General features: G+C 40.0%; 3 protein-coding genes across 3 annotated transcripts; all 3 read right to left on the bottom strand.

Moving 5' to 3' along the window:
• Positions 1-4,906: 4,906 nt before the first annotated feature.
• PCDHB4 (protocadherin beta 4) lies at positions 4,907-8,231 on the bottom strand. The gene has a single exon (XM_023549827.2). The coding sequence runs from the start codon at positions 7,668-7,670 to the stop codon at positions 5,229-5,231; it is 2,442 nt and encodes an 813-aa protein (XP_023405595.2). The 5' UTR covers positions 7,671-8,231; the 3' UTR covers positions 4,907-5,228.
• A 7,766-nt stretch (positions 8,232-15,997) lies between these two features.
• PCDHB3 (protocadherin beta 3) lies at positions 15,998-18,841 on the bottom strand. The gene has a single exon (XM_003404553.4). The coding sequence runs from the start codon at positions 18,521-18,523 to the stop codon at positions 16,175-16,177; it is 2,349 nt and encodes a 782-aa protein (XP_003404601.2). The 5' UTR covers positions 18,524-18,841; the 3' UTR covers positions 15,998-16,174.
• A 2,571-nt stretch (positions 18,842-21,412) lies between these two features.
• LOC100656738 (protocadherin beta-2) lies at positions 21,413-25,246 on the bottom strand. Its single transcript, XM_003404552.4, has one exon. The coding sequence runs from the start codon at positions 25,202-25,204 to the stop codon at positions 22,811-22,813; it is 2,394 nt and encodes a 797-aa protein (XP_003404600.1). The 5' UTR covers positions 25,205-25,246; the 3' UTR covers positions 21,413-22,810.
• Positions 25,247-26,480: the final 1,234 nt, after the last annotated feature.

The raw sequence follows: 26,480 nt of genomic DNA, 5'->3' as shown, positions 1-26,480 counted from the left end.
ATGATTGTGGATTTGTATGTTTCTCTTTTGTGTTTTGTAAATTTAATTATATATTATTTGTAGTTATGAAGGTATATTCAGTCTTAGAACTGTGACATATTTCTGCTAGATTTACCTCCTTATCATTATGAAATGTCTTTCTCTCTAATAATGCATTTTTCCTTAAAGTCTCCTTTGTCTTATGTAAGTATAAAAACTAAAACAAACAAACCTGTTGACATCAAGTGGATTCCAACTCATAGCGATCCCATAGGACAGAGTAGAACTGCCCCGTAGGGTTTCCAAGGAGTGGCTGCTGGATTTGAACTGCCAACCTTTTGGTTAGCAGTAAACTCTTATCCACTGTGCCACTATGGCTCCAAGTAAGTATAAGCTCCTCCGCCCCCCCCCAAAATGTTGATTCCAACTCATATCAATCCTATAGGACAGAGTAGAACTACCCCATAGGGTTTCCAAGGCTGAGGTTGTAATCTTTACAGAAGCAGACTGCCACATCTTTCTCCAGTGGAGTGACTTGTGGGTGTGAACCACCAACTTTGCAGTTAGCAACCGGTTGCTGAACCACTGTGCTTTTTTGTAAGTATAGCCACACTAATTTTACTTTGGCTAGTGTTTGCATTGTATACCTTTTCTTGTTGTTTTTTTTACTTTCACAGAGAAGTTGAAAATAAACATATGTATATGTTTTTCTTAAATTCAGTCTGACAATTTTGTTTCTTAATTGGATTTTTAGTCTAACTATATTTAGTGTAATATTTGATATCTTTGTGTTTATATTTACCATTTAATTATTTTTTCCATTTATCCTTCTTGTATTATTATTATTTTTTGATCATTCAAATATTTGTTATTTTCCTTTAGTTACTTTTTTAAGGTATTCTTTTATTGGTTACCCTAGAGATTACAGCATGTGTTTTTGATTTACAAACTTCTAACACAGATTATTAATTTTTCTGCTTCCATAATAACGCTTAGAACCTTAGAACTCACTAACTCCATCTATCATGTCTGCTTTTTACTTTATTGTTGTTATGAATTTACATTTTATGTATATTTCAAATCATTTAAGAAACTACTATTATTGCCCTGTATCATCAATATTCAGTCATTGTTCATTTATATTTATCCTTCTTCTTGTTCTTCATTCCTTCTTGAAATTCTGTGATTCCTTTAGGACTGTTTTTCTTATGCCTGATGAATTCAATTTAGTATCTCTTTTAGTGCAGGTGTGACTGTGGATTAATCCTCTCAGTTTTTGTTTGTCTGAAAACTTCATTTCATTTTTTAGGGTAACAGAATTCTAGTTTGGTAGTTATTTTATTTCAAGACTTTAAAGACATTATTCCTTTGTCCTTTGGTTTCATGATTTATGTTGAGAAGTTAGCTCTTCATCTTATTATAGCTCCTTTAAATGCAATGTGTCATTTTTATGTGGTTGCTTTTAAGATTTTCTCGTTGCCTTCGGCCTTCAGCTGCCTTTCTGTGTGTCTAGGTGTGCTTTGTTTTTAATTGATTCTGACTGAGTTCCACTGAGTGCCTTGAGGAGTTAAGGTTTTTCATAGATTTTTTTAAAATTCTTGGTCATTATCTCTTCAAATATTGCTTATTCCCCACTCTTATTATCTCTTCTCAGTTTAGAATTTCAATTACATGTGTGTTAGAGTTTTTCATTATGTTACACATCACTGTTCTTTTCTGGATTTTTCAGTATTTTTTCCTCTATGTTTCTATTTGTGTATTTTACATTGACCTGTGAAATTCACTTACATTCACTTATCCTGTTTTTTTTTTTTTTATGTGTCCTATGTCATTAAACAAGATGGATTAACAGAGTGGTGGCAACAAAGGCTCAAACATAGCAACAATTGTGAGGATGGCACAGGACCGGGCAGTGTTTTCTGTTGTACATAGAGTTGCTATGAGTAGGAACTGACTCAATGGCACCTAACAACAATGATGTGCCATTAAATCATCTAAGTAGTTTTTTTTAATTTCTCAGTTCTAGAATTAATTTACCTTTTTAAATTCCAATAAGTCATTCTTATTTTAACATCACTGTCAGTTAATTTGCTAACCAAAATGTCAGTAATTTGAACCCACCAGCCACTCTGTGGAAGAAAGATGTAGCAGTCTGCTTCTGTAAAGATTTACAGCCTCGGAAACCCCTATAGGGTCACTATGAGTTGGAATCAACTTGATGATGGTAGGTTTGCTTTGGGTTTTGGTCAGTTAATTCTAATATCTGGACCATCTGTGAGCCATTTGTGTCATCCAGTTTTCCTTTAGGTTTTATCTGTTTCATCCAGTTATTTTTTTGTGCATGACTACTAATTTTTTATTGAATACAGAATATTTTTGTAAAAAAAGTCCAGTAACCAGGTAATATTATCTTCCTTTAGAAAGAATTTACCTTTTTCTCTGTTAGCTTGATAGAGTAGTGTCTAATAAAATGACCTTAATCTAAACAGGCAGTCTTCTTAGTCAAGGTTCTTTGCAACCCTGATAAGCCTCTGGCCCTGCAGAGTTTTCAGCTGAGAACTTGGTATACTCTGGATAGCCAGTTCTCACGGCAGGTCAAAAACTTTAGTCTTTAGCAAGAATATTAAAACTTCACTTTGCTTTTCAGAAGTTTTCCGCCAGGTTTTTAACCTTCTCTCTGGACTGCTCCAGTGTTCTGAGGGGAAAGAGTGGCCATGAGCCTGAGTCCTCCAATTGCAAATGGCTATTGAAGCTTCTTTGTCCCTAATAGGAGCGTTTTGTCTATTCTCAGATTTAGCAAATTTACTCACAGTAAAACTGACTGTAGAAGTCAGTTTACATCTCCAAGGATTTTCCTTTTCAGGAATCTTAGCCTCTTCAGTTCTTACTGTATCACCTGCTTTCTGATGCATCAAACAGATCATTTCTAAATTTTAACCAGTATGATTTTTTAATTTTAACCAGTATTTTAGTTGTTTTCTGCTCCTGGATAATCCATTTCACCTGAAAGCAGAACTCCACCAAATGTGTGCATAACTTTTAACCTCAGGGTATTTAAAATCTATAGTTTGTAACTTTTAGTAGTAAAGGAAGAGGAGATAATAAAGATTGTTTTCTACATTGCTTTGAGTAGAACTTCTGTCCCCCAAACAGCATGTATTAGACTCACTATATGCTGCACCTAAAAACAACAACAAAGGAATTGCAAAATATGAACATATAATAGAAACATTTGAGAAAATACAGAGGATTGAAATGGGTGTTATTACCAAGATACTTGGCCTTTATTCTCTATTTTGTTTTTCAACAATGGAACTGGCCTAGTTTTCACAAGGTATACATTTTGTTGTTATTTAGATCATATATGTTACCAAATTCTAATAATAAAATTTAAAAATGTCATTTGATTCTACATCAAAGTCTGGTGGTGGCCCCTCACTGATAAGAAATGATCCATGCTTTATGAGGTGAGTTCTATTTGTTTGTTTAGCCAGTCTCATTTGGTGATTATACGAATTGGACTTTCCTGGTATAAACAAAAAAAGTGAACTTTGATTTTCATGATACTGAAACATATTGGTAAAAACCTCAATGAGATTTTTTGATAATCATCAAACATAAAAACTATTTAATCACTAGCTAATAATACATGGAAAAATCATTAAAGTTGACCATATTTATGTCTATATGCTTGTGTTTAATTCTGTTCTCACTTTTATCACTTCCTCGTTTCAATTTTTAGATTGGATGAATGCTAAAAGCTATGTTTTCAGAATAACTTGAACAGTCAGTAATTCTCATTTCTCTTTTATTACATCCTCAGGAAAAAAGAATAGTTCAGGGAAAAGTACACATACTTAATCTACCATAGAATGACACTTGATATTTAAAAAATAATTCGTTTAGATAATAAAGTAAGCTCCTCAATTGCTCACATTGGGCCAAAAGCTTAACCAAGTGGTCTTATATCCATATAAATTTAGCTAGGTGGAAATAACATAATCAGCTTACTTGGCTTATTGAACACAACATAGAACAATTATAATTCAGTTCATTAGTATTCTTTTTTACTCAGGGACAAAATAATGTTTATTTCATACAAATGCAACTTAAGCATATTTGAAAAAACTAATTTTACACAAAATACTTGAAAGCTACATTGAAAAAAAAGAACAGAACTTGAACATCAAAAAGAAGCCATTATTTTGCTAATAAAGACTGTTCATGTCTGCAAGTAACTTAAAGTGAAAATCTGAGATAACCCAATAATCAGTCTTGAACATTCTAGAATAGCCAAGACTCAGAAGTTCCCTGAATCTTTTGAAAGGTGGAGAGAAGCTGCAAGAAAACCAAGAGAAATGCATGCATTAAACTTCACTTGAATGTCTCTTATAGAGCAAAGAAACATAAGATGCCATCAAGAGTCTTGAATTCTTTGAAAGACTTTAGAGTTTATTTAAGGTTCAAAGATACTTTAAAAAAAATGACTGTACATCAAGCAGTGAAGAGTTTTGTTTAGTAAAGGGATATCAAATTATATGGGATTTTCTCTTTAATTATTATTTAGAGATTATTATTTTTACTAATTTAATATTAGTACCTTGAGAGCATTTATAATGTGCTAGATAGATAGCAACCAAGTAAATAAGATAATACCTACTAGATATAGTGCCTGCAATGGGATAAAGGTTATAATTTTAGTGTATTAACACTTAGTAAAGTTCATGTTTATATAAAATTTGGGAGAAACAAAGATGCTAAGTTATATGCTCATGGCTACTCATGGTTTAGTCATGCAGAGTCAACAAGAAAGGCTTAGGTAGCTATAAAGAATTTCATACACTTTATCCTTGCAAAAAGACTTGTATTCAAAGACGAATACCACAAACGGAGAAATCTAAGATTACATAAAAGCTATAACATTTATTAATGAAATGTTAACCAATTTAAGAAATTGATTAAAATTTTGTTTTTATTCTATTGGAGTAATATATAATTATGGGAAGATTAATCATCAAGTGAAGATCAAATATGCATAAAATATACACACGATATTCAGTATAACTAAAAATATTAAGTGTAATTAATGTCAATAAAAAAGCAACAGATTTAGCACTATCAGGGACATGCATAGGCTTGGGATAGTGGTATGAATATTTAGATAGCAATATAATTTCTTAAAAGAAAGGCATTTTAATTGCAGTTAGGTTTGCAATTGATTGAGAGATTCACTAGACCAAGTACAATATTTAACTGAATACAAAGCTATTCCTGCTGTTTTCTTTCACTTCTCTCCCAATATCTGGAACCAAGAGATTGGGGATTATGGGCTTCAGAAATCTGAACTCACCAGTCCTAGAATCTCCCGTCATACATACTTCGTACTGGTAGCTCTGGGACAGAGTCCCAGTGCCGCTGACGTCAACCAAGTGACCTGGAAAGTGGCCCTCAGGCACCGAGCAGCGACCCACCGAGGCCGCCCTGTTCCTCCTGCACAGCCTCACTGCGATGAACAGCAGCACCGAGAACAGGAAGAGCGAGGAGACCGACGCCAAGGCAATCACCAAATAGACCGTGAGCGAGTCGGCTCGGGCCTGGTCCGAGGCCACCTCTGGTAGCGGCAGGTAGGGCTGCGAGAAACCGTCCACCAGGAGCACGTGCAGCGTGACAGTGGTCGACATTGGCGGCTCGCCATTGTCCTTGACCAGCACGATGAGTCTGTGCTTGGCGGCGTCGCGCTCGCTCAGCAGCCTGGCAGTGCGCACCTCGCCATTGTGCGCCCACACGCTGAACAGCCCGGGCTCCGTGGCCTTGAGTAGCTGGTAGGACAGCCAGGCGTTCTGTCCCGAGTCGCTGTCCACCGCCACCACCTTGGTCACCAGGTAGCCCGCCTTGGCAGCCCTGGGCACCAGCTCCGCGCAGGGCGCCGAGTCGTTCTGCAGCGGGTAGAGCACGAAGGGCGAGTTGTCGTTTTCGTCCACGACCTCCACGCGCACCAGCGCCTCGCTGCTCAGCGCCGGGGAACCTAAGTCTGCAGCGCCCACGCGGAACTCGAAGGCTCGCAGGGCTTCGTAATCCAGTGACCTCAGAGCGAAGAGGTGCCCGTTGTCCGCGTTGATGGAGACCAAGGAGGCGAGGGGGAGGTGTGGGTCCTGGGGCGGCAGCAGCGAGTAGGTGACTTGGGCGTTGGAGCCTGAGTCTCTGTCTGTGGCGCTGACGGTGCCCATGTGCAGGGCAGGGCTGTTGTTCTCGCGGACGAACAGGGTGTAGGAGGTTTGTGTGAAAGTAGGTGCGTTGTCATTGACGTCTGACACCAGCACGGTTATCTTGTGCTCGGTTTTCAGCCTAGGTGATCCCAAATCAGTGACGGTGATGGTGATGTTGTACTCTGCTGTTTTCTCTCTGTCCAACGGACTGTCTGTTAACAAGGTGTAGAAATTCTTGAAAGTTGGTTTTAGAATGAATGGCAGGTGATCTGGAATAGAGCAAATCATCTTTCCATTGTCTCCGGAATCTCTATCTCGAATTCGGAAGATAGAGACTACAGTCTCCGGAGCATTCTCTGGGATGGAGCTGGTGAGTGAAGATATGGTCAGCTCCGGGGCATTGTCGTTCACATCCACCACCTCTATGACTACAGTGCCTTTACCAGAGAGGCCCCCTCCATCCGTAGCCTCAATTTCCACATGGTAAGAGTTAATTTTCTCAAAATCCAATTTCTTTGTCAGTCGCATTTCTCCTGTGACTTCATTTATTGAGAAAGTTTGTTTAATTTCATCTGATGCTTGGAACAAGCTGTAGGAAACACTTCCAAAGTTTCCAGCATCAGCATCCCTCGCCGAGACTCTAACTATTGGGAAGTCCAGTGGGCTGTTTTCCAGGACCTGCACCTCATATGGCGTGTGCACAAACTCAGGAGCATTGTCGTTGACATCCATGATCAGGATTCGAACCATGACGGTCCCAGACCTTGGTGGAGACCCACCATCCAGCGCCAGGAGGGTTAAACTGAGTTCATGCAGTTCCTCTCTATCCAGGGTTTTGTCCTGCACCAAATCTGGGTATTTCTTGCCTTCACTGTGATTTCGTGTGAGAACGTGAAAATAAGAATTGGGATTGATCGTGTATTTTTGAAGACCATTGCTGCCCACATCCAAATCCTGAGCTAATTTCAATGGAAATAGAGTCCCTGGCTGACTGTTTTCCGGTATGTTCAAGAGCATTTCCCTATCAGGGAATACTGGAGAGTGGTCATTAATATCCTGGATGGATAATTCTCCTTGAAAAAATTGCACTGGTGTTTCCAGGAATACTTGGAAATGCAGTACACACGGTTCAATAGGGCCACATAGCTCTTCCCGGTCTAGTTTCTCCCTCAGAAGTAAATCTCCGGTCTGACCATCCAGCTGCAAACGCTGCTTGTCATCGTCAGAGACCACCCGGGCCGACCGGGCGGCCAGTTCCCCAGTTCCCAGGCCCAGGTCTTTGGCCAGATGGGCTATAAAGGAGCCGCTCTCAGTTTCCTCCCGCACAGAATAACGAAGGGGCTCAGAGCGCGCCTGAGACAAGAACATCATCAAAATAAAGGCTACCCCTTGCCTGTTTGGTTGAATTCTCTCTAGTGCCTCCATTTTGGAGTCCAGGTACATACAGCCAATCCCGTTCAGCAAACACAAAAAGACTTGAGACATTCAAATTCTGATTTCTTGCTTGAAGGAATCGTCACAAAATTGCTTCTAATCTTAAATTTGTTTAGTATATTGCTCCCCAAACCCGTTGGTAATCCCGTACTGTTTGCAAATCTTCGGTAAATTTTTGATTCCGTCTCGCAGCGCGAACGAATCTGCAAGCTTTTTAAGGCTCTTTATTCACAATCTTAGCCTGCAGCGCCACCCTGCGTCTTGATTGAGAAGTTAGTACATATTTCCAATTCAACGCACTAAGTGTCCAAAGTCATTTTCGCTTTGGTGTATAGAGTCTTTACACACTTTATTTTCATTAAATTGCTTAATACATAAGGTTATTTCTTTAAATTTCATGAACTGGAATCATCATGAGTACAAATCAAAAGGATATCTCAGTTTCCCCCACACTCTTATCAATGGAACTTCAAAGAACTGCTTTTCCCTTTTACATAATCTAACCAGGGAAGATAAGCTCTTAGAAAACATCAATTCAATGAATAATAGTTATATCTGTTTTTTTCAAGTATGTGAGGACTTAAGGACGACGCAAAAGTTTGTTAAGGTGTTTTGTACCACACGACTTAAAGGGAGACTATTTTTTCAGGCCATAGTTTTATTTTCTTATGCTGGTCTGAAAATAGTAATACAGTTGAATAAAAAGGCATCTTGCTTTGTTATAAGTCACCTTACAATGTGAACCCACATTAAGTTTAGAAGTAAGGCAAATCATGTTAGAATTACAGGAAATGGAAGGGGGTTCACAGATAAGAAAACTAAACGCAGATAGGACAGGACTGTTATAAGGAGCCCTGGTGGCCCAGTGGTTGTCTTAGTCATCTCATGCTCCTATATCACAGATACCACAAGTGGATGGCTTTAACAAAGATAAATTTATTTCTTCGTAGTAAAGTAGGCTAAAAGTCCAAATTCAGGGTGTCAGCTTCAGTGGAAAGCTTTCTCCCTCTGTCGGCCTTCTCATCAATCTTCCCCTGGACTAGGAGCTTCTTTGCTCAGGAACCCTGGGTCCAAAGGAGCACTCTGCTCCTGGCACTGCTTTCCTGTTGGTATGAGGTCCCCCTGTCTCTCTGCTTGCTTCTTTCTTTTGTATCTCAAGAGATTGCCTTAAGACACAATCCAATCCTGCAGGTTAAGTCCTGCTTCACAAACACAACTGCTGCCCATCCTCCTCATTAACATCATAGAGGCAGGGTTTACAACATATAGGAAATTCACACAATACTGGGAATCATGGCCCAGCCCAATTGATACACACATTTTTGGGGGGACATAATTCAACCTATGACAGTGTTTAAAGTGCTTGACTGCTAACCCAAAAGGTCAACGGTTCAAAACTACCAGTGGCAAGTAGATTATTGTCAAGATAAAATCAAGTGACTAAATATTACGAAATTTTGTTAAAAAAGGATTTAAGTTTAAGCTTTATCTATATATGGTGAATTTGCCTATTTTCACATCCAACTTGTGTCCCAGTTATCATATTCCTCAGCTAGCTGATTTTGGGGAAAGCAAGAAGCACTGATTTAAAATATTGTTATTTGTGGGCAAAGGGTGCCTCAGGCCTTATCTACTCGTATATGGTGAAGGGGAGAGACTCTTTTACAAAATGGATTCCAGCACAGGGTGTAGCCATTGACATTGCCAAGATACAGTCAGGAAGAACCAGCACCACTGAGACATGGGTAACTAGTTTATTAGTTACGATTAGTATATTAAACAGTATACCACTTACTTGGCACACATAGGATTTTAAAAATTATCTTGATAATTTTATTTTACCCTCAATTGCAATTCAGGAATTAGTCGCCTTTTCGGACTAAAGTATATACATGAAATAAAGTGCAATATCCAATGCACTAACATTTCTTATGATAGAAGCAAAGAATTCATATTGAATGAATTATTTTTAAGCATGTCAATAATCTTAGATTCCAACAGTGATGGAAAGTGTTAGTAAACACTATTTTTTAAAAGAATCCTGGATCATAGTAGTTAATATCAATTGAATAAATGAATAAATTTATCTGCTGAAATGATTATGTCTCTACCTTATAAGTAGATTATTCTCAGGTCACAATCTAGTCGTGAACATGTGTGAAATGGAGTACAAAGATCTGAGATATGAGACTATAATGCATGATAAGCACTATTCAATTAAATTCACTTTGATCTTATTCCTGTTAATTCATTCCAGCAAGATATATATCAATGGTAATAATTGATATTAATAATAATAATTATTACTATAACCTTAAACATTTCCTTCATATTTAAGGTAAATCAGAGGACGTACTCACAATATGCATCATTATTAATAGAATAAAAAAGTAAAAATATATATATATTGAAAAGAATAAAAGAAAGAATTTGTTTTAGACATAAATGGAAAACAAATCTCCTGGCAAAATAAAGAGAGAATTGTTTATAATCTAATAAAGAGGGTCTAGTTAGTTTCAAGCAAAAGAGTTCAGAAAAAAACTTAAAAACTCTTTTTTGTCTATTTATACCTACATGTTGACATAAAAATAAGGTTGAGAATTAGCAGTTGTCAGTTTCTTTTGTCAGTCCAAAATCAAACAAAGTCTACCAAAACCAAAACCAAACCTGCTCTGACTCATAGCAACCCTATAGGACAGGGTAGAACTGCCCCACAGGGTTTCCAAGGAGCAGATGGTAGATTTGAACTGCCTACCTTTTGATTAGCAACTGAGCTCTTAACCACTGGGCCACTAGGGCTCCAAATGAAATGAAGTTTAGGTAATATTAATATATATGCCACTGTATGCCAGATGTTATCCTAAATGTCCTACATATATTAATTAATTTTATCCCCCAAACAACCCTATGAGGTAATCACACTTATTAGCCACACTTTATAGATGAAGAAATTAAGACACAGAAAGTTTAAATACCCTGCCTAAAGTCACACACCATGTGAAATAGCAGATCCAGGATTTGAACAGCATGGCTCCAGAATCCATTCTCTAATCTGCCTAGGTAGAATTGGGCAGATGAACAACATTTTAGATAATTTAAATCCAAACTTCAGCCTTGTTTGAGTATATTTATATTTTTATTCAAGTTTTCAATTAATGTTAAAAAAAACTAAACTCATTGCTGTGGAGTCGATTCTGACTCATAGTGACCTAATAAGACAGAGTTAAACTGCTCCATAGGGTTTCCAAGGAGCGGCTGATAGATTTGAACAGCCCACCTTTTGGTTAACAGGCAAGCTCTTGACCACTGTACCACCAGGGCTCTGAAATGCTTTGTCTCCCTCTAGATATAATTACCACCAAACACAGATGGTTATAAAGCTTAAAAATTGGAAGGAAAATGAGTACTCAGTGTTTTTGTTAAGATTATTAATTATGTATAAAGTTTTTTAAGAGTGACATATATAATGAATTCCCTGTAGCCTTAATATTGGAAAAATTATGTATGTATAGATCTTTTGTAATGTTATTACATTCTGGTAAATGGTTTAAAGTTGAAACCAAGAAGCGTGGCCTAGAAGGATGGCCTAGAGCATCATGTCAAAGATTATGTTTCCAAACTGCCAAATTTATCTACCGTATTATATCTACAAGGAAGAGGAGTTAAGTGATGTAAATAATGGTCACCTGAAAAACCATTCCATTCCAGTCAAGAGAGGTGCATCCTGAAGTATTCATATTACTATTTATATTCATTGGTTGCCAGACCCAAAGCAGATATTTAAAATCTTCTTTCCATTTTCAATATAAAAAAAGAGATGGGTTAGATATAAGGGTGCTCAGGAAACTAAATACCAGTTTTAACCCCTCCCTGGTAAAATATAAGCAGGAACTTAAAAGATCATTGAAGGAGGGATAAAAATCACTTTAAAATAATTTGAATACAAGTAGTACTAAAGCTCAAAATGCTAAAGCCATACGTGAAGTTTTGAATAGTCTCCAAGGGATTATATTGTGTGTGTGTGTTTTTTAAGTGAGAGAGATTTTTTAAACATCATGATGATTTGGAAGCTATTTTGCTCTTAACTTGAAATGGAAAAGTAGAGGGAGATTAAACAGTAACCGCTGAGAGAGAGATAAATTAGTGAAATAGGTATTAGATTTTTTAACTAGTGTTTTTGGTTTGAAGTCACACTTCAAATACTATCATTATATCAAAATGTTAACCTAACAATAACTGGTTAATATGAAAAGTTTATGGATTTTATTTGAAATTTTTAAAAAAGGAATTTTCTAGTACACCAGATAGGTGGATATATACTAATTAGATGAGCCGGCCATTTGAATGTAACCGCTGTAAAGCAAACAAAGCTGCTCACTTCGTGAAAGCAAACTAAATTTTAACATCGCTCAGGCTTCTACGCTTAAACCTGTAAGAAGATTAAAAAAAAATTAAACCCATCAAAATGCAAATATAGGAAGGAGGTATTGGAATAATTGTTTTATGTAAATATGGAGAACTCTGACTTTAGAAATTTGTGATGGAATCTAAGACAATTTCTACTCAATAAAAAGACGGTATCCAAACGTTCAATGTATCAAAATATTCAAGTATCTAATGTCTAACTTAGAATACATTCTTTAAAATTGGGTAGTAGGAGTTCCCCAACTTTGTTCTTTTTTCAACATTGGCTGGGCTATTCTGGCTCCCTTCCATTTCCATGTGAATTTTAGGATCAGCTTTCCAATTTCTGCAAAAAAAAAAAAAACCAAGCTGGGATTTTGCTAGTGACTGCATTGAATCTGTAGACTAATTTGGGGAGTATCTGCATTTTAACAATATTAAAGCTTCCAATCCGTGAACATTTTTCATTTCTTAGGTCTTCTTTAATTTCTTACAATAATGGTTCGTAGCTTTCAGAAGTATTGCACGTCATTTGTTAAATTTATTCCTAAATATCTTATTCTTTTTGATGCTATTATAAATGGAATTATTTTCTTAATTTTATTTTTGGATTGTTCAATGCTGATTTATAGAAATACAACTGATTTTTGTATGTTGATTTTGTATTCAGCAACCTTGGTGAACTTTTTATTGTCAGTAGTTGTGTGTGAATTCTTTAGGATTTTCTTTATACAAGACCACGTCATCTACAAATAGAGCTAGTTTTACCACTTCCATTCCAATATGGATGATTTTATTTCTTTTCCTTACCTTGTTGCCCTGTTAGACCCTCCAGTACAATGCTGAATAGAAATGGTGAAAGAGGACATCTTTGTTTTGTTCCTGAACTTAGGGAGAAAGTTTTGGTCTTTTACCATTAAGTATGAAGTTAGCTATGGGGTTTTTTTTTTTTTTTTTAGTTGCCCTTTATCAGTTTGAGGACATTCCCTTCCACTCCTAGTTTTTAAATATTTTTTATCATGAACAAATGTTGGATTTTATAAAATGGTTTTTCTGCATCAGTTGAGGTGGTTTTGTTGTTTTGTCCTTATTTTATTAATATGATGTATTATATATGTCATGGATTGAATTGTGCCCCCACCCCACCCAAATATGTGTCAAACTGGTTAGGCCATGATTCCCAGTACTGTGTGGTTGTCCTCCATTTTGTAATTGTAATTTTCCTATGTGTTGTAAATCCTAATCTCAGGCTTTGGTTAATGAGGCAAGATTAGATTATGTTAAAGATTAGGGTGGGATTGTAACATTTTACTAAGGTCACATCCCTGATCTAATGTAAAGGGAGTTTCCCTGGGGTGTGGCCTGCACCACCTTTTATCTTACAAGACATAAAAGGAAAGGGAAGCTAGCAGAGAGTTGGGGACCTCATACCACCAAGAAAGCAATGCCAGGAGCAGAGCACGTCCTTTGAACCTGAGGTTCCTTTGTGCAGAAGCTCCTAGTCCAGAAGAAGATTGATGAGGAGAACCTTCCTCCAGAGCCGACAGAGAGGGAAAGCTTTCCCCTGGATCTGACGCCCTGAATTTGGACTTCTAGCCTACTAGACTGTGGGAAAATAAATTTGTCTTTGTTAAAGCCGTCCGCTTGTGGGTATTTCTGTTATGGAAGCACTAGATAACTAAGACAATGTGTAAATTGATTTTCATACATTGAACCAATTTTGCATTCCTGGGATAAATTCTACTTGGCTATGGTGTATTATCCTTTTTGTATGTTGCTGATTTCATTTGCTAATATTTTGTTAAGGGTTTTTGCATCACTATTCACAAGGGTTTTGCTGAAGATAATTCAAAAGTGGTTGCAGCAGTACATTGACAGGGAACTGCCAGAAATTCAAGCCAGTTTCCGAAGAAGACTTGGAACCAGGGATGTCATTTCTAATGTCAGATGGATCTTGGCTGAAAGCAGAGAATACCAGGAAGATGTTTACCTGTTTTGACTATGTAAAGGCATTCAACTATGTGGCTCATAACAAATTATGGATAACATTGCAAAGAATGAGAATTCCGGAACACTGAATTGTGCTCATGAAGAGCCTGTACGTAGACCAAGAGGCCATCATTCTAACATAACAAGGGGATAGTATGTGGTTTAAAATTCAGGAAAAGCGTGCCTCAGCATTATATCCTTTCACCATACTTATTCAATCTCTATGCTGAGCAAATAATCCAGAAAGTTGGACTATATGAAACCCTGGTGGCATAGTGGTTAAGAGCTATGGCTGCTAATCAAAAGGTTGGTAGTTCAAATCCACCAGATACTCCTTGGAAACCCTATGGGGCAGTTCTATTCTCGGCTATAGTGTTGCTATGAGTTGATGGCAAGGAGAGTTAGGACTATATGAAGAAGAGTGGGGCATCAGGATTGGAGGAAGACTCAAAACAACCTTGATATGCAGATGATACAAACTTGTTTGCTAACAGGGAAGAAGACTTGAAGCACTTACTGATAAAGCTCGAAGACTACAGCCTTCAGTATGAATTACACCTCAATATAAGGAAAACAAAAATCCTCACAACTGGACCAATAAGCAACATCATGATAAGTGGAGAAAGTATTGAAGTTGTCAAGGATTTCATTTTACTTGGATCCACAATTAATGCCCATGGAAGCAGCAGTCAAGAAATCAAATGACGTATTGCATTGGGCAAATCTGTTGCAAAAGACCTCTTTAAAGTGTTAAAAACCAAACATGTCACTTAGAGGATTAAGGTGTGCCTGACCCAAGCCATGGTATTTTCAATCGCCTCATATGCATGTGAAAATTGGACAATGAATAAGGAAAACTGAAGAGGAATTGATGCCTTTGAATTATAGTGTTGGCAAAAAATATTGAATATACACAGACTGTTTCTGGATTTTGTTCTTAATCGCAGCTAATTCAGAGTTTCATAATGATATTCCTCTCTCTTTAGAACTTTCTATTGTACATCTTCTTTTAATTACACTTTTAATTACACAGTGAGGGGTAGAATGTTGATGTGTCTGGACGGTGTTTATCACAGAGAGACCATTTAAAATCCTAAATCACGTCAAGTTCAAATCTGAAGGAGGGAATCAAGATAGGAAACAAAGAAAACACTTCCCTCATATATCACTACATAAATGCCAAATACGTATTAATAATAAAGTAGGATTCAATTGGACACTACTTTTACCATTAAGCATTTAGAGAATACACACGCACACACACACACACATTCTTGGAAAATAAATGGCCCTGAGGTTGACAACATTTTAATCTCAGAATTTATAAACTCAGTTGTCATCCCAGCAAACAACTTACTAAAGAAATGTCTTCTTACCAAATGGACAAGCAAAATCAGTTGTTTAAAATAGATTATTTTCCCTCAGACATCATGAATTCACTTTAGGCAAACCAAAGAGTAACTTTCCCTATAATATTATAATTTTTGCTTATCTGTGGCCAATATGGGGCAGTTCTACTCTGTCCTATAGGGTTGCTATGAGTCCGAATTGACTCCACGGCAATGGGGTTGGGTTTTTTAATGGCCTATATAATGATGTACAACATTGAAATAGCAATTGCAAATATCAATACAGAAAATGAATGCAGTATACTATTTTTATTTGAATCTCATACTTCTAAAAATGATACACCACTATATCTCAAAGAAAACACATTCTTATCTATACTCAAACTTCATTAACCATAGACAGAGCTGCTTTAGGAGTATTATACAGAGGATTATATTAATTAATTCAGCCTGATAAATTATAAGAATGGCGGTTTGGTACTCTCTCTACATTGCTTTGGATATAGAATTTGAAGATAGTTAAAAAAAAAAAACCTATTTGAAATAACCATAAAAAGATAATGAATTTATTTTTCTAACCTATTAAAAAATTTTTTTATTAGAAAAAGAAAAGAAGAAATTACGATTGTGTTGGTAAAATAGGAAGCAAATGGAAAAGGATAATATGAACAGATTAACTACATAGAAAGTAAAACAGATATATAACAAAATTTATATCGAATAAAGACCTTTGATTTAAAAAAAATCACAGCATCATCAAACAACTACTTTTTGATTCTTCTGTTACTGAAAATCCACAATTGGAGTTTTGTTCTAGTCTTGCTCAGTGTCTTGAACTAGACCCCTGGAGAAAATTGGCTTCAGGAACTTGAACTCATTTATCCCAGAGCCTCCGGTCAGGCACACCTCGTATTGGTAGCTCTGGGACAGGGTCCCGGTACCCCTCACGTCCACCAAGTGGCCTGGAAAGTTGCTCTCAGGCACTGGATAGCGATCCACCAAGGCGGCCCCGTTCCTTCTGCACAGCCGCACCCCGACAAACAGGAGCACTGAGAACAGGAAAAGCGATGAAACCGACGCCAGAGCAATGACTAAGTAGACCGTGAGCCAATCAGCTTGGGCCTCGTCCGGGGCCACCTCTGGGTGCGGCAGGTAGGGCTGCGAGAAGCCATCCACCAGGAGCACGTGCAGCGTGACAGTGGCCGACATTGGCGGCTCGCCATTGTCCTTGACCAGCACGACGAGTCTGTGCTTGATCGCGTCGCGCTCGCTCAGCAGCCTGGCTGTGCGCACCTCGCCATTGTGGGCCCACACGCTGAACAGCCCGGGCTCAGTGGCCTTGAGTAGCTGGTAGGACAGCCAGGCGTTCTGGCCCGAGTCGCTGTCCACCGCCACCACCTTGGTCACCAGGGAGCCCGCCTCAGCCGCCCTGGGCACCAGCTCGGTGCAGGGCGCAGAGCCATTCTGCAGCGGGTACAGCACGAAGGGGGAGTTGTCGTTGTCGTCCACGACCTCCACGCGCACCAGCGCCTCGCTGCTCAGCGCGGGGAAGCCTGCGTCTGCCGCGCCCACGCGGAACTCAAAGGCTCGCAGGGCCTCGTAATCCAGCGACCTGAGAGCGAAGAGGTGCCCGTTGTCCGCGTTGATGGAGACCAAGGAGGCGAGGGGGAGGTGCGGGTCCTGGGCCGGCAGCAGCGAGTAGGTGACTTGGGCGTTGGAGCCTGAGTCTCTGTCTGTGGCGCTGACGGTGCCCATGTGCAGGGCGGGGCTGTTGTTCTCGCGGACGAACAGGGTGTAGGAGGTTTGTGTGAAAGTTGGAGCGTTGTCATTGACATCTGAGACCCACACCATTATGTTGTGTTGGGTTTCCAGCCTCGGGGTACCCAAATCAGTGACAGTGATAGTGATATTGTACTGGTCTCTCTTTTCTCTGTCCAGCGCTCCTTTTGACACGAGAATGTAAAAATTCTCTGCGGCTGGTTTCAGGATGAAGGGAAGATCATTGGGAATAGAACACTTCATCCTCCCATTGTCTCCAGAGTCCAGATCGGAAATTCTGAAAATAGCTACCACAGTCTCTAGCGAATTCTCTGGGATGGGACTGTTGACTGATGATAAGGTCAGTTCTGGTGGGTTGTCATTCACATCCACCACCTGAATTATGACTGTTGATTTTCCCGAAAGGCCTCCGCCATCCTTGGCCTCTACGTCGACTTCATAAGTATTAATCGTCTCAAAATTCAAATATTTGACTAGTTGGATATCACCGGTAATTGGATTTAGTTGAAAAGTTTTGAGAATTTCTTCCGAAGCATGGGAAAATGCATATGTTATTGTTCCAAAATTTCCTGTATCCAGATCAGTAGCTGAGACAGTGACAATGACAGAGTTAAGGGGGCTGTTCTCTAGAATTTGAACCTCGTAGAGAGGCTGTGCAAATTCTGGGGCGTTGTCATTTATGTCTAAGACCAAGATGTTGATTCGGGCTGTCCCAGACCGGGGTGGAGATCCACCATCCAGCGCTGTGAGCGTTAAACTGAGCTCTGGCAGCTCCTCGCGATCCAGCGCTTTGTCCAGCACTAGTTCTGGGTATTTCCTTCCGTCCCTACGACTGCGTGTGAGAACGTGGAAATGGGAATTGGGAATGACTGTGTAGTTCTGGAGACCGTTTCTTCCCACATCCAAGTCCTCAGCATTTTCCAAAGGAAATGTTGTTCCTGGTGGACTGCTTTCTAGGATTTTCAGTTGCATTTCATTTTCAAGGAATATGGGAGAATGGTCGTTTACATCTTTGACCTGGAGCTCATTCGTAAACAACTGCAAAGGGTTTTGCAGCAATACGTGAAAATACAGTATACATGGCTCTGTGGAGCCGCACAGCTCCTCCCGGTCCAGTTTCTCATTCAGGAGCAAATCACCGTTCTGATAGTTGAGCTGAAAATGCTGTTCGTTCCCTTTGGACACAACTTGGGCTCTTCTGGCTGTCAGTTCTCCCACCCTCAGCCCCAGATCTTTTGCTAGGTTGGCTATTAAAAAGCCCCTCTCTTTTTCCTCAGCCACAGAATAGCGAACAGACTCGGACACAGTCAGAGACCCACCCAGAAAAACAAAGAGAAGTAGGACTTGCCTTTGTCTAAGAAAGCGTTTCCCTCCTGCCTTCATTGCACTTTCCGCCTTGGTCTTCCAGGGAATGTCGCCAAGCTGAGCCACAGACAGCGCTGGGAAAAGACAAAGTCTTTTGCCCCAACCTTTAGCGACAGCGTATCGAATAATCCTTTCCAGAGGCTTTGATTTGTTTGCTTACAAGGCTGCTTAGGCTCAGAAGCCCTCCTTTACCGCACCGGATTCGTGCATTCCAGGGTATGCGTAACGGCTATAGTTTATTTCGCCTTCTTAGCCAACAGCGCCACCATGCGTTCGCTCGCAGTTTCAAATTCTTGGAGAAGGTTTTTGCTTTAAATCGTTTATTCCTCTTATTAGACCCAGTTGACCCTACTGAATGGGATTTCTTGTATCATATAACTCAAGTAAACACAACCTAGGGGAGTAAAATTCAGCCTTAACTAAAAGAAGTGATTGCCCCTAGTAGACTCCTCCAAGTCTGTAATTATTACACATAAATAAGAAAATATTTTGCTCTGTGACATGCTTCACAATCCTATATGTTTGTCTTTTTTCCCAAATTTTGTAAAATGTGCATGAGTTGCCTTTAGAGTCAGAAAAATGCTATGAAAAGACAACCTCATGCAAGCACTGATAAAAAAAATTATATTTGGATTCAAGGGGTAGATCCAGATGGCCACAGATGCCTAATTCCTTCCACCTTTTCACATCCACTGGAGGAACACTTACAGTGCTTTCTCCTGTACTTATTTCACAGGACATTTACAGTTATTGGTTTCATCTATATTATTTCCATGGGTATTTATCGAGTTTGTAGTAGAAGCTAGGCATATGGTGGTAACAAGACAATGTCCATGCATATTATTTGGTTTTCCATCTAATGAAGCTTACAGACTTTAAACAGATGTTCAAACAAGCACTGTGGAAAGTACTATATAGAAATATAGTGTATACCAAAAAGTTGCAATGGGGGGGATCTAGCTTAATCTGGGGGTATGAGAAAGTTTCCCCAGGACTGTGCCATTTAATCTGGAGCAAGAAGGATGAGAAGAATTTTTTCACCCTAAGGCTGTTGAATAAGAAGATTTCATATATAAGAAGCTGACGTGCAAAGGCCTAGGACGGTAAAACAGCTATTCTGGATAATAAAGGGCAGTGTACCCACACTTAGTGTTTCAAGAACGAGTAGAAGAGGAAGCTGAAGAGGTAAACTGGGGCAAAATAATGGGTGCTTGGATTTTATTCTAAGAGAAAAAGAAAGCCATCACAAGATTTTAAGCAGAGAAGAGAAACAATGCATTTGCATTTCCACACAATTATCAGAAATGTAACACACAGGCTCATGTATTGAGTTTACTTTTAATATTAATGATACTAAAAATAAAAACAATTTTAGTCCCATATTTTCATGCTATTTTATTTGATCATAATGGTAAGCTATTAAAGTAGCTGTTGTTATACTTTCAGGAAAATAGAAATTATATAATTTACTCAAGATTCTACAGGAAATAATTTGGTTGATCAGAACCTTTCGGTACCTACATAGTGTTCTACACCTCTACTAATCTCAAAATGAGACCTTCAAAATCCATATTTTAATGTTCATTGTATAGCTCGTTCAAATATATGTAAAAACTATAGAAAATTTTAAAAATAGGCTGAAGAACATTAAGAATTAAAACTTTGTTTTAATGTATTTTTCAGAAATTAAACTGTTAGAAGTGAAGAAAGTTGGGTGAATCATTTAGGGAACTGTAGAAGGGAACTTAAATTATAAAATTGAAAACTGCCATTTCCTCACATGTATTCCTTAAGCTAGTGTAGAGAAGAGAAGACTCAAATTAAACTTGAAGAGAAAAAAGAAAAAATATATTGAAGACTTTTAACTAGGGACTTATAACTGCATAATGTCTGAAAAAAGAGACTTGTTCATTTAATAACAAAAAATTACACAATTCTTTGTACATCAGAGAGCATATGATCCCAGAAAAAATGTTGTCATTTAAGTATTTTAATGTACTGAAGTATCAGTATACCACAGGTAAAATAAAGACACTCTTTTCTTTTGATCAGTCATTCAAAAATTTTATTAAGAGCCTACAATGTCCCAGGGACTGTGCTAATCATGCAACAAAAACTGGGGAGCCATTGAGAAACACACCTCGAGCACCCAAGAAAAGCATCACAAAGTTTACGAACTGAAAGGAGAATAGTAAAACTAGTCAGTGCAAAAAATAGAATGAGTGGATCCAGGTACATTTTTTCCCCCACAAGCTTGTTCCTAATTGAATCCCAAATGCTTCAAAATGTTTTGAAAAATGCAATGCCAAGCTATGTTTGAAGTCTCAAAAACTTGATTGAGAATGAAGACATAGTCTTCTCAAGTCTCTTGGATTTTAATAAAGTGCTCAGAGTTGTTGGAAGATTTTTAAATTTTTTAATTGTGTTTTAGGTAAAAGTTTATACAGCAAATTAGGTTCCCATTTAACAATTTTTTACAAATTGTTCTGTGACAGTGGTTACAATGTTCACAATGTGCCAGCGTTCTCAATATTTCATTCCGTTTCCATTTATCAGCTAGAAGATTTTTAATAAAACAGATTTCTAAAAGAGGGGATTGAAATAAGCAGAGGGTTTATTTTAAAAAACATTTGAAATATAGAGTACAAAGAATTAGAATGTCTTTGAAAATCACTAGACATATGCTATTTTAAATACTACATTTAGAATATTAGTAATTTTGATACAGATATTATTTGAGCACTTACAACATGAATGGTTTGTGGAAACCAACACTTAATCTCTAAAGAGTCAATTTTATACCAGAATGCTCCTTAGAATTGAGACTTCATCTCTCACACTTTGGACGTGTTATGAGAAGCGACAAGTCCCTGGAGAAGGGCATCATGCTTGGTAAAGTGGAGGGACAGCAAAACAGAGAAAGACCCTCAACAAGAGGGATCTGATGCAGTGGCTGCAACAATGGGCTCAAGCATAGCGATCTTGAGGATAGCACGGGACCAAAAAGTGTTTCCTTCTGTTGTACATAGGTTCACTATTACTTGAAACTTCATGGCACCTAACGACAAGAGGAGAGTTGTTGTGTGCCCTCAAGTCGATTCGACTCATAGAGACCCTATATGACTGAGTACACCTGCCCCATAGAGTTTCCTAGGCTGTAGTCTTTACTGTAGCAGATCTCCAGGTCTTTTCCCCCTCAGAGCAGCTGGTGGGTTCCAACTGTCAACCTTTCCATTAGCAGCTGAGAGCTCCACCATTGCACCACCAGGGCTCCTTTAGAGGGTATACACAAACTCAAATATTCTGAGCTGGAAAAAAATTTACCCATAAAGTAAAAGCAAATGTTAAAAATATGAAGGAAATTTGGAAGGTAAGTTTGGAAAAGGGTGCTCTAACATTAAAGATTTATGAAAATAAAAATTTTGCTTTCAAACTTTAAATCAAATTAAGTAACAGTGAGATTAATTAGCAATTTACCCATTGCCATCCAGTCGATTCTGACTGAATTAAAAAAAATTAGTCACTATAGCCTGAAAGGAGCCCTGGTGGCACAGTGGTGAAGAGCTCTGTTGCTAACCAAAAAGTTGGCAGTCCGAATCCACCAGCTGCTCCTTGGAAACCCAATTCTACTCTGTCCTGTAAGGTCGCTGTGAGTCGGCATCGACTGGCTGGCAAAGGGTTTTTTTTTTTTTTATTTTAAATATCCTGAAAAGGGAGCCCTGGTGGCACAGTGGTAATGTGCTTGGCGGTTCAAACCCACCAGTTGGTCCGTGGGAGAAGGATGTGGCAGTCTGTGTCCCTAAAGATTACAGCCTTGGAAACTCCATAGGGCAGTTGTACTCTGTCCTACAGGGTCTCTATGAATCGGAATCCACAGAACCATGAATTTTTCATACTCCGAAGCAACACAGTACCATGCTCAGAATTGGAAATAGGGTAGCTACATTTCAAATAAAAAAGAGACATCGCCAACACGCAAAGCAGTTAAAAAAAAATTCCACAAACCAACTGAGCGCAGTCTTGGTAAAACAGTCAAAGCAAACCAGATCCCATGCCTTGCAGAGTAGAACTGCTCTCCACAGGGTTTTCAAGGGTGTGGACTTTCCGAAGTAGATCACCAGCTCTTTCTACTGAGGCGCCTATGGGTGGGGCCGCCAACCTTTTAGTTAGTAGTCTAGCTTTTAACTGAGCGCTTAACCATATCCGCTACTCAGGGACACCCTAGGGTCTCCCTAGTAAACAAAACAAAAATCAAGCACGTTGCCATCGAGTTGATTCCGACTCACAGCGACCCTTCATTAATACTTAACTGAATTCAAAGCTATTCCTGAAACTGGCATTTGTCTCACTAACCCTCTCAGCACCCTGAGAAAGGAAGTTGGGGATAATCGGCTTCAGAAACTTGAACTCGCTGGTCCCAGAACCTCCTGTCAGACATACCTCATACTGGTAGCTCTGGGACAGGGTTCCAGTGCCATTCACGTCCACCAAGTGGCTCGGAAAGTGGCCCTCAGGCACCGGATAGCGACCCACTGAGGTGGCCCTGTTCCTCCTGCACAGCCGCACAGCGACGAACAGGATGACGGAGAACAAGAAGAGCGACGAGACCGACGCCAACGCAATGACCAAGTAGACGGTGAGCAAGTCGGCCTGGGCCTCGTCCGGGGCCACCTCTGGGAGTGGCAGGTAGGGCTGTGAGAAGCCATCCACCAGGAGCACGTGCACCGTCACGGAGGTCGACCTTGGCGGCTCGCCATTGTCCCTGACCAGCACGACGAGTCTGTGCTTGGCGGCGTCGCGCTCGCTGAGCAGCCTGGCTGTGCGCACCTCGCCATTGTGCGCCCACACGCTGAACAGCCCGGGCTCCGTGGCCTTGAGCAGCTGGTAGGACAGCCAGGCGTTCTGGCCCGAATCGCCGTCCACCGCCACCACCTTGGTCACCAGGTAGCCTGTCTCGGCAGCCCTGGGCACCAGCTCGATGCAGGGCGCAGAGCCGTTCTGCAGCGGGTACAGCACAAAGGGCGAGTTGTCGTTATCGTCCAGGACCACCACGCGCACAAGCGCCTCGCTGCTCATTGCCGGGGAACCTGCGTCTGTTGCTCCCACGAGGAACTCGAAGGTTCGCAGGGCCTCATAATCCAGCGACCTGAGAGCGAAGAGGTGCCCGTTGTCCGCGTTGATGGAGACCAAGGAGGCGAGGGGGAGGTGCGGGTCCTGGGCCGGCAGCAGCGAGTAGGTGACTTGGGCGTTGGAGCCTGAGTCTCTGTCTGTGGCGCTGACGCTGCCCACGTGCAGGGCGGGGCTGTTGTTCTCGCGGATGAACAGGGTGTAGGAGCTTTCAGTGAAAGTTGGAGCGTTGTCATTGACATCTGAGACCCAAATAGTTATGTTATGCTGGGTTTTCAACCTGGGGGATCCCAAGTCTGTGACGGTGATGGTGACGTTATACTCGGATCTGCTCTCTCGGTCCAGGGCTGTGTTTATGACAAGAGTGTAAAAATTCTCAACAGAGGGTTTCAAAAAGAAAGGAAGATCATCTTGGATGAAGCAAACCATTTTTCCGTTGTCTCCCGAGTCAGGATCTGAAACACTGAATACAGCAACTATGGTCTCCTGCAGATTTTCTGGGATATGATTGATAAGCGTTGATATGGTTAGTTCCGGTGGGTTGTCATTCAAATCCATCACTTGGACAAACACCACACAACTTCCAGAAAGCCCCCCACCATCTGTCGCCTGAATATTTAGTGTGTAAGTCTGAACGGATTCGAAATCCAGTTTCTGTGTTAAAAGAAGTTCTCCAGATTCCGTATTTATTCGAAACGTGTTGCGAATGTCTTCAGAGGCTTGGAAAAATGTGTAAGATATTTCTCCATTTGTTCCAATGTCTAAATCCCTAGCAGAGACGGTGGCAACCTGGGATCCAATGGGGCTATTCTCTGGGATCTGAACTTCATAGAGCAGTTTTGCAAACTCAGGGGCATTGTCGTTAATGTCCACGACTTCAACGCGGACCAGGGCAGAACCAGACCTGGGTGGAGTCCCACCATCCAGCGCTGTGAGTGTTAGCCTGATCTCAGGCTGTTCTTCGCGATCCAGCGCTTTGTCCAGCACCAGCTGTGGTAATATGCCATTGGAACTATTTTGTAATTTAAGACGGAAGTGGAAATTTGGGCTTAGTGTGTAATTCTGTAGACTGTTGTTTCCTACATCTAAATCCTGGGCTCGTTCTACTAGGAAAGTAGTTCCGGGAGGGATACTTTCTGAAATTTTCAAAATCATTTCCTTGTCCAGAAAAACCGGAGAATGATCATTTATGTCCCTAACCTGTAGCTCGGCCTGAAAAATCTGCAAGGGATTTTCCAGTAACACCTGGAAGGGTAATACACAAGGCTCCGTGGGGCCGCACAGCTCCTCCCGGTCCAGTTTCTCATTTAACCACAGGTCTCCGGTCTGCCTATCGACCTGCAAATTCAACTTTTTCCCTTTGGAAACGACCCGGGGCCCCCGCACAGCCAGTTCGCCTATCTCCAGCCCCAGGTCTTTTAACAGATTAGCCACAAAGGAGCCACTCTCCATTTCCTCGGCCACTGAATAGTGCCTAGGCTTGAAAGCAGCCTGAGCTATGCCCAGCAAAACAAAGAATAGCAGGACTTGCCTTTGTTTCAGAACGCGCTCCTTTTCCCCTCCAGCCTCCATCGCCTCTGGTCTCCCAGCAAACCTGATCCAGCTCAGACTCGCACTGACGCTGAATCGGACTCCCAGTAATTTTGCAGATACTGGGATGAATGGACAATCCTAGGGCCGCGATTTCCCGGAGCACCCGCCTTAGAAAGCCTCCTCTTCCTGCTTGCTTCTTTGGCGGAGTACCTCTGGTTAAAAGGGTGTCTGCTTGCCACTTCTACTTCTAAGGCTGCAGCGCCACCCTGCGTCTTTTCCGGGTATTTATTTTCTCTTGAAGATGAAAATCCCAATCCTTTCTTCCAGGTGAATAGCAATAAACTTCACGTTTTCAAGAAGCGTCTCTCAAAAGTACCAACATTTTATTTGTATTTCAAAGGATTTTTTCATTACATCCGTAACCGCAGGGTGAGCACGGACGAATTTCCTCACAGAACCAATGGGCTCTTTTGAAACTGGGAAAAATTAATTTCAGAAAGTGGCAAGGAGTGACCTCAATCCTAGGATGAGGTATAAAGAAGGCTTTGACTAGGCAGTTTCCAGTTTTTAATCGGAGCCTGGGCATGTGTGCCCATCTCGCGGACCCTGGAATATTCCCCTTACTCGTGTATTTGTTCTTGCTATGCCCCCACTTCACATTTCCTTGAGTTCTGATGAGTTTGAGCCACATGAAAATCTTCAAGAGCAGCTGGATAATTTCATGTGAACGTGTCGACAATTTTATTTAAATTCCCTTATAACAGTTAAGATCATTTTTAACAGAACCGCAATTCAATTATCACAACTATCAAAGTTAATAAGTTCATAATACATTCATTGAATATTCAAATTTCACCTATTATCTTTAAAAAAAATTCTTTCTAGGGTTGGTTTCTTAAATCAGCGTCCAAACAAAGTACAATGTTGAAGTTGTTAGGTATTTTAATTCTCTATCTTTTTGTGTTTAAAAAAATACTTGTATTATGAAACCCTGGTGGTGCAGTGGTTAAGTGCTACGGCTGCTAACCAAAATGCACTTATGATATGGACTGAATTGTGCCCCCCCAAAAAAATATGTATCGTAAATCTTAAACTCTGCCTGTGGTTATAAGCCCACTTGTGGATGGGCTGTGTTCGTTATATTAATGAGGAAGGATTAGATTATGTTAATGAGGATTAAGCAAGGTGTATCTTAGTCAATCTCTTTTGAGATACAAAAGAGATTAAACAAGCAGAAATGGGGGAAGAGAGATGCCAAGCACATGAAGATTGCCCAGGAGCAGAAGCTCAGAAAATACAAGGACCTTCCTTCAGA

Source organism: Loxodonta africana, chromosome 2, assembly GCF_030014295.1.
Source record: "Loxodonta africana isolate mLoxAfr1 chromosome 2, mLoxAfr1.hap2, whole genome shotgun sequence".
Taxonomy (NCBI): Eukaryota; Metazoa; Chordata; class Mammalia; order Proboscidea; family Elephantidae; genus Loxodonta; species Loxodonta africana.
Note: the sequence above shows the minus strand (reverse complement) of the source record. Positions and strands in the feature narration are given on the sequence as shown.

Coding starts and splice junctions, on each gene's coding strand:
- PCDHB4 (XM_023549827.2), bottom strand. CDS start 7,670: ATGTCTCAAGTCTTTTTGTGTTTGCTGAACGGGATTGGCTGTATGTAC.
- PCDHB3 (XM_003404553.4), bottom strand. CDS start 18,523: ATGAAGGCAGGAGGGAAACGCTTTCTTAGACAAAGGCAAGTCCTACTT.
- LOC100656738 (XM_003404552.4), bottom strand. CDS start 25,204: ATGGAGGCTGGAGGGGAAAAGGAGCGCGTTCTGAAACAAAGGCAAGTC.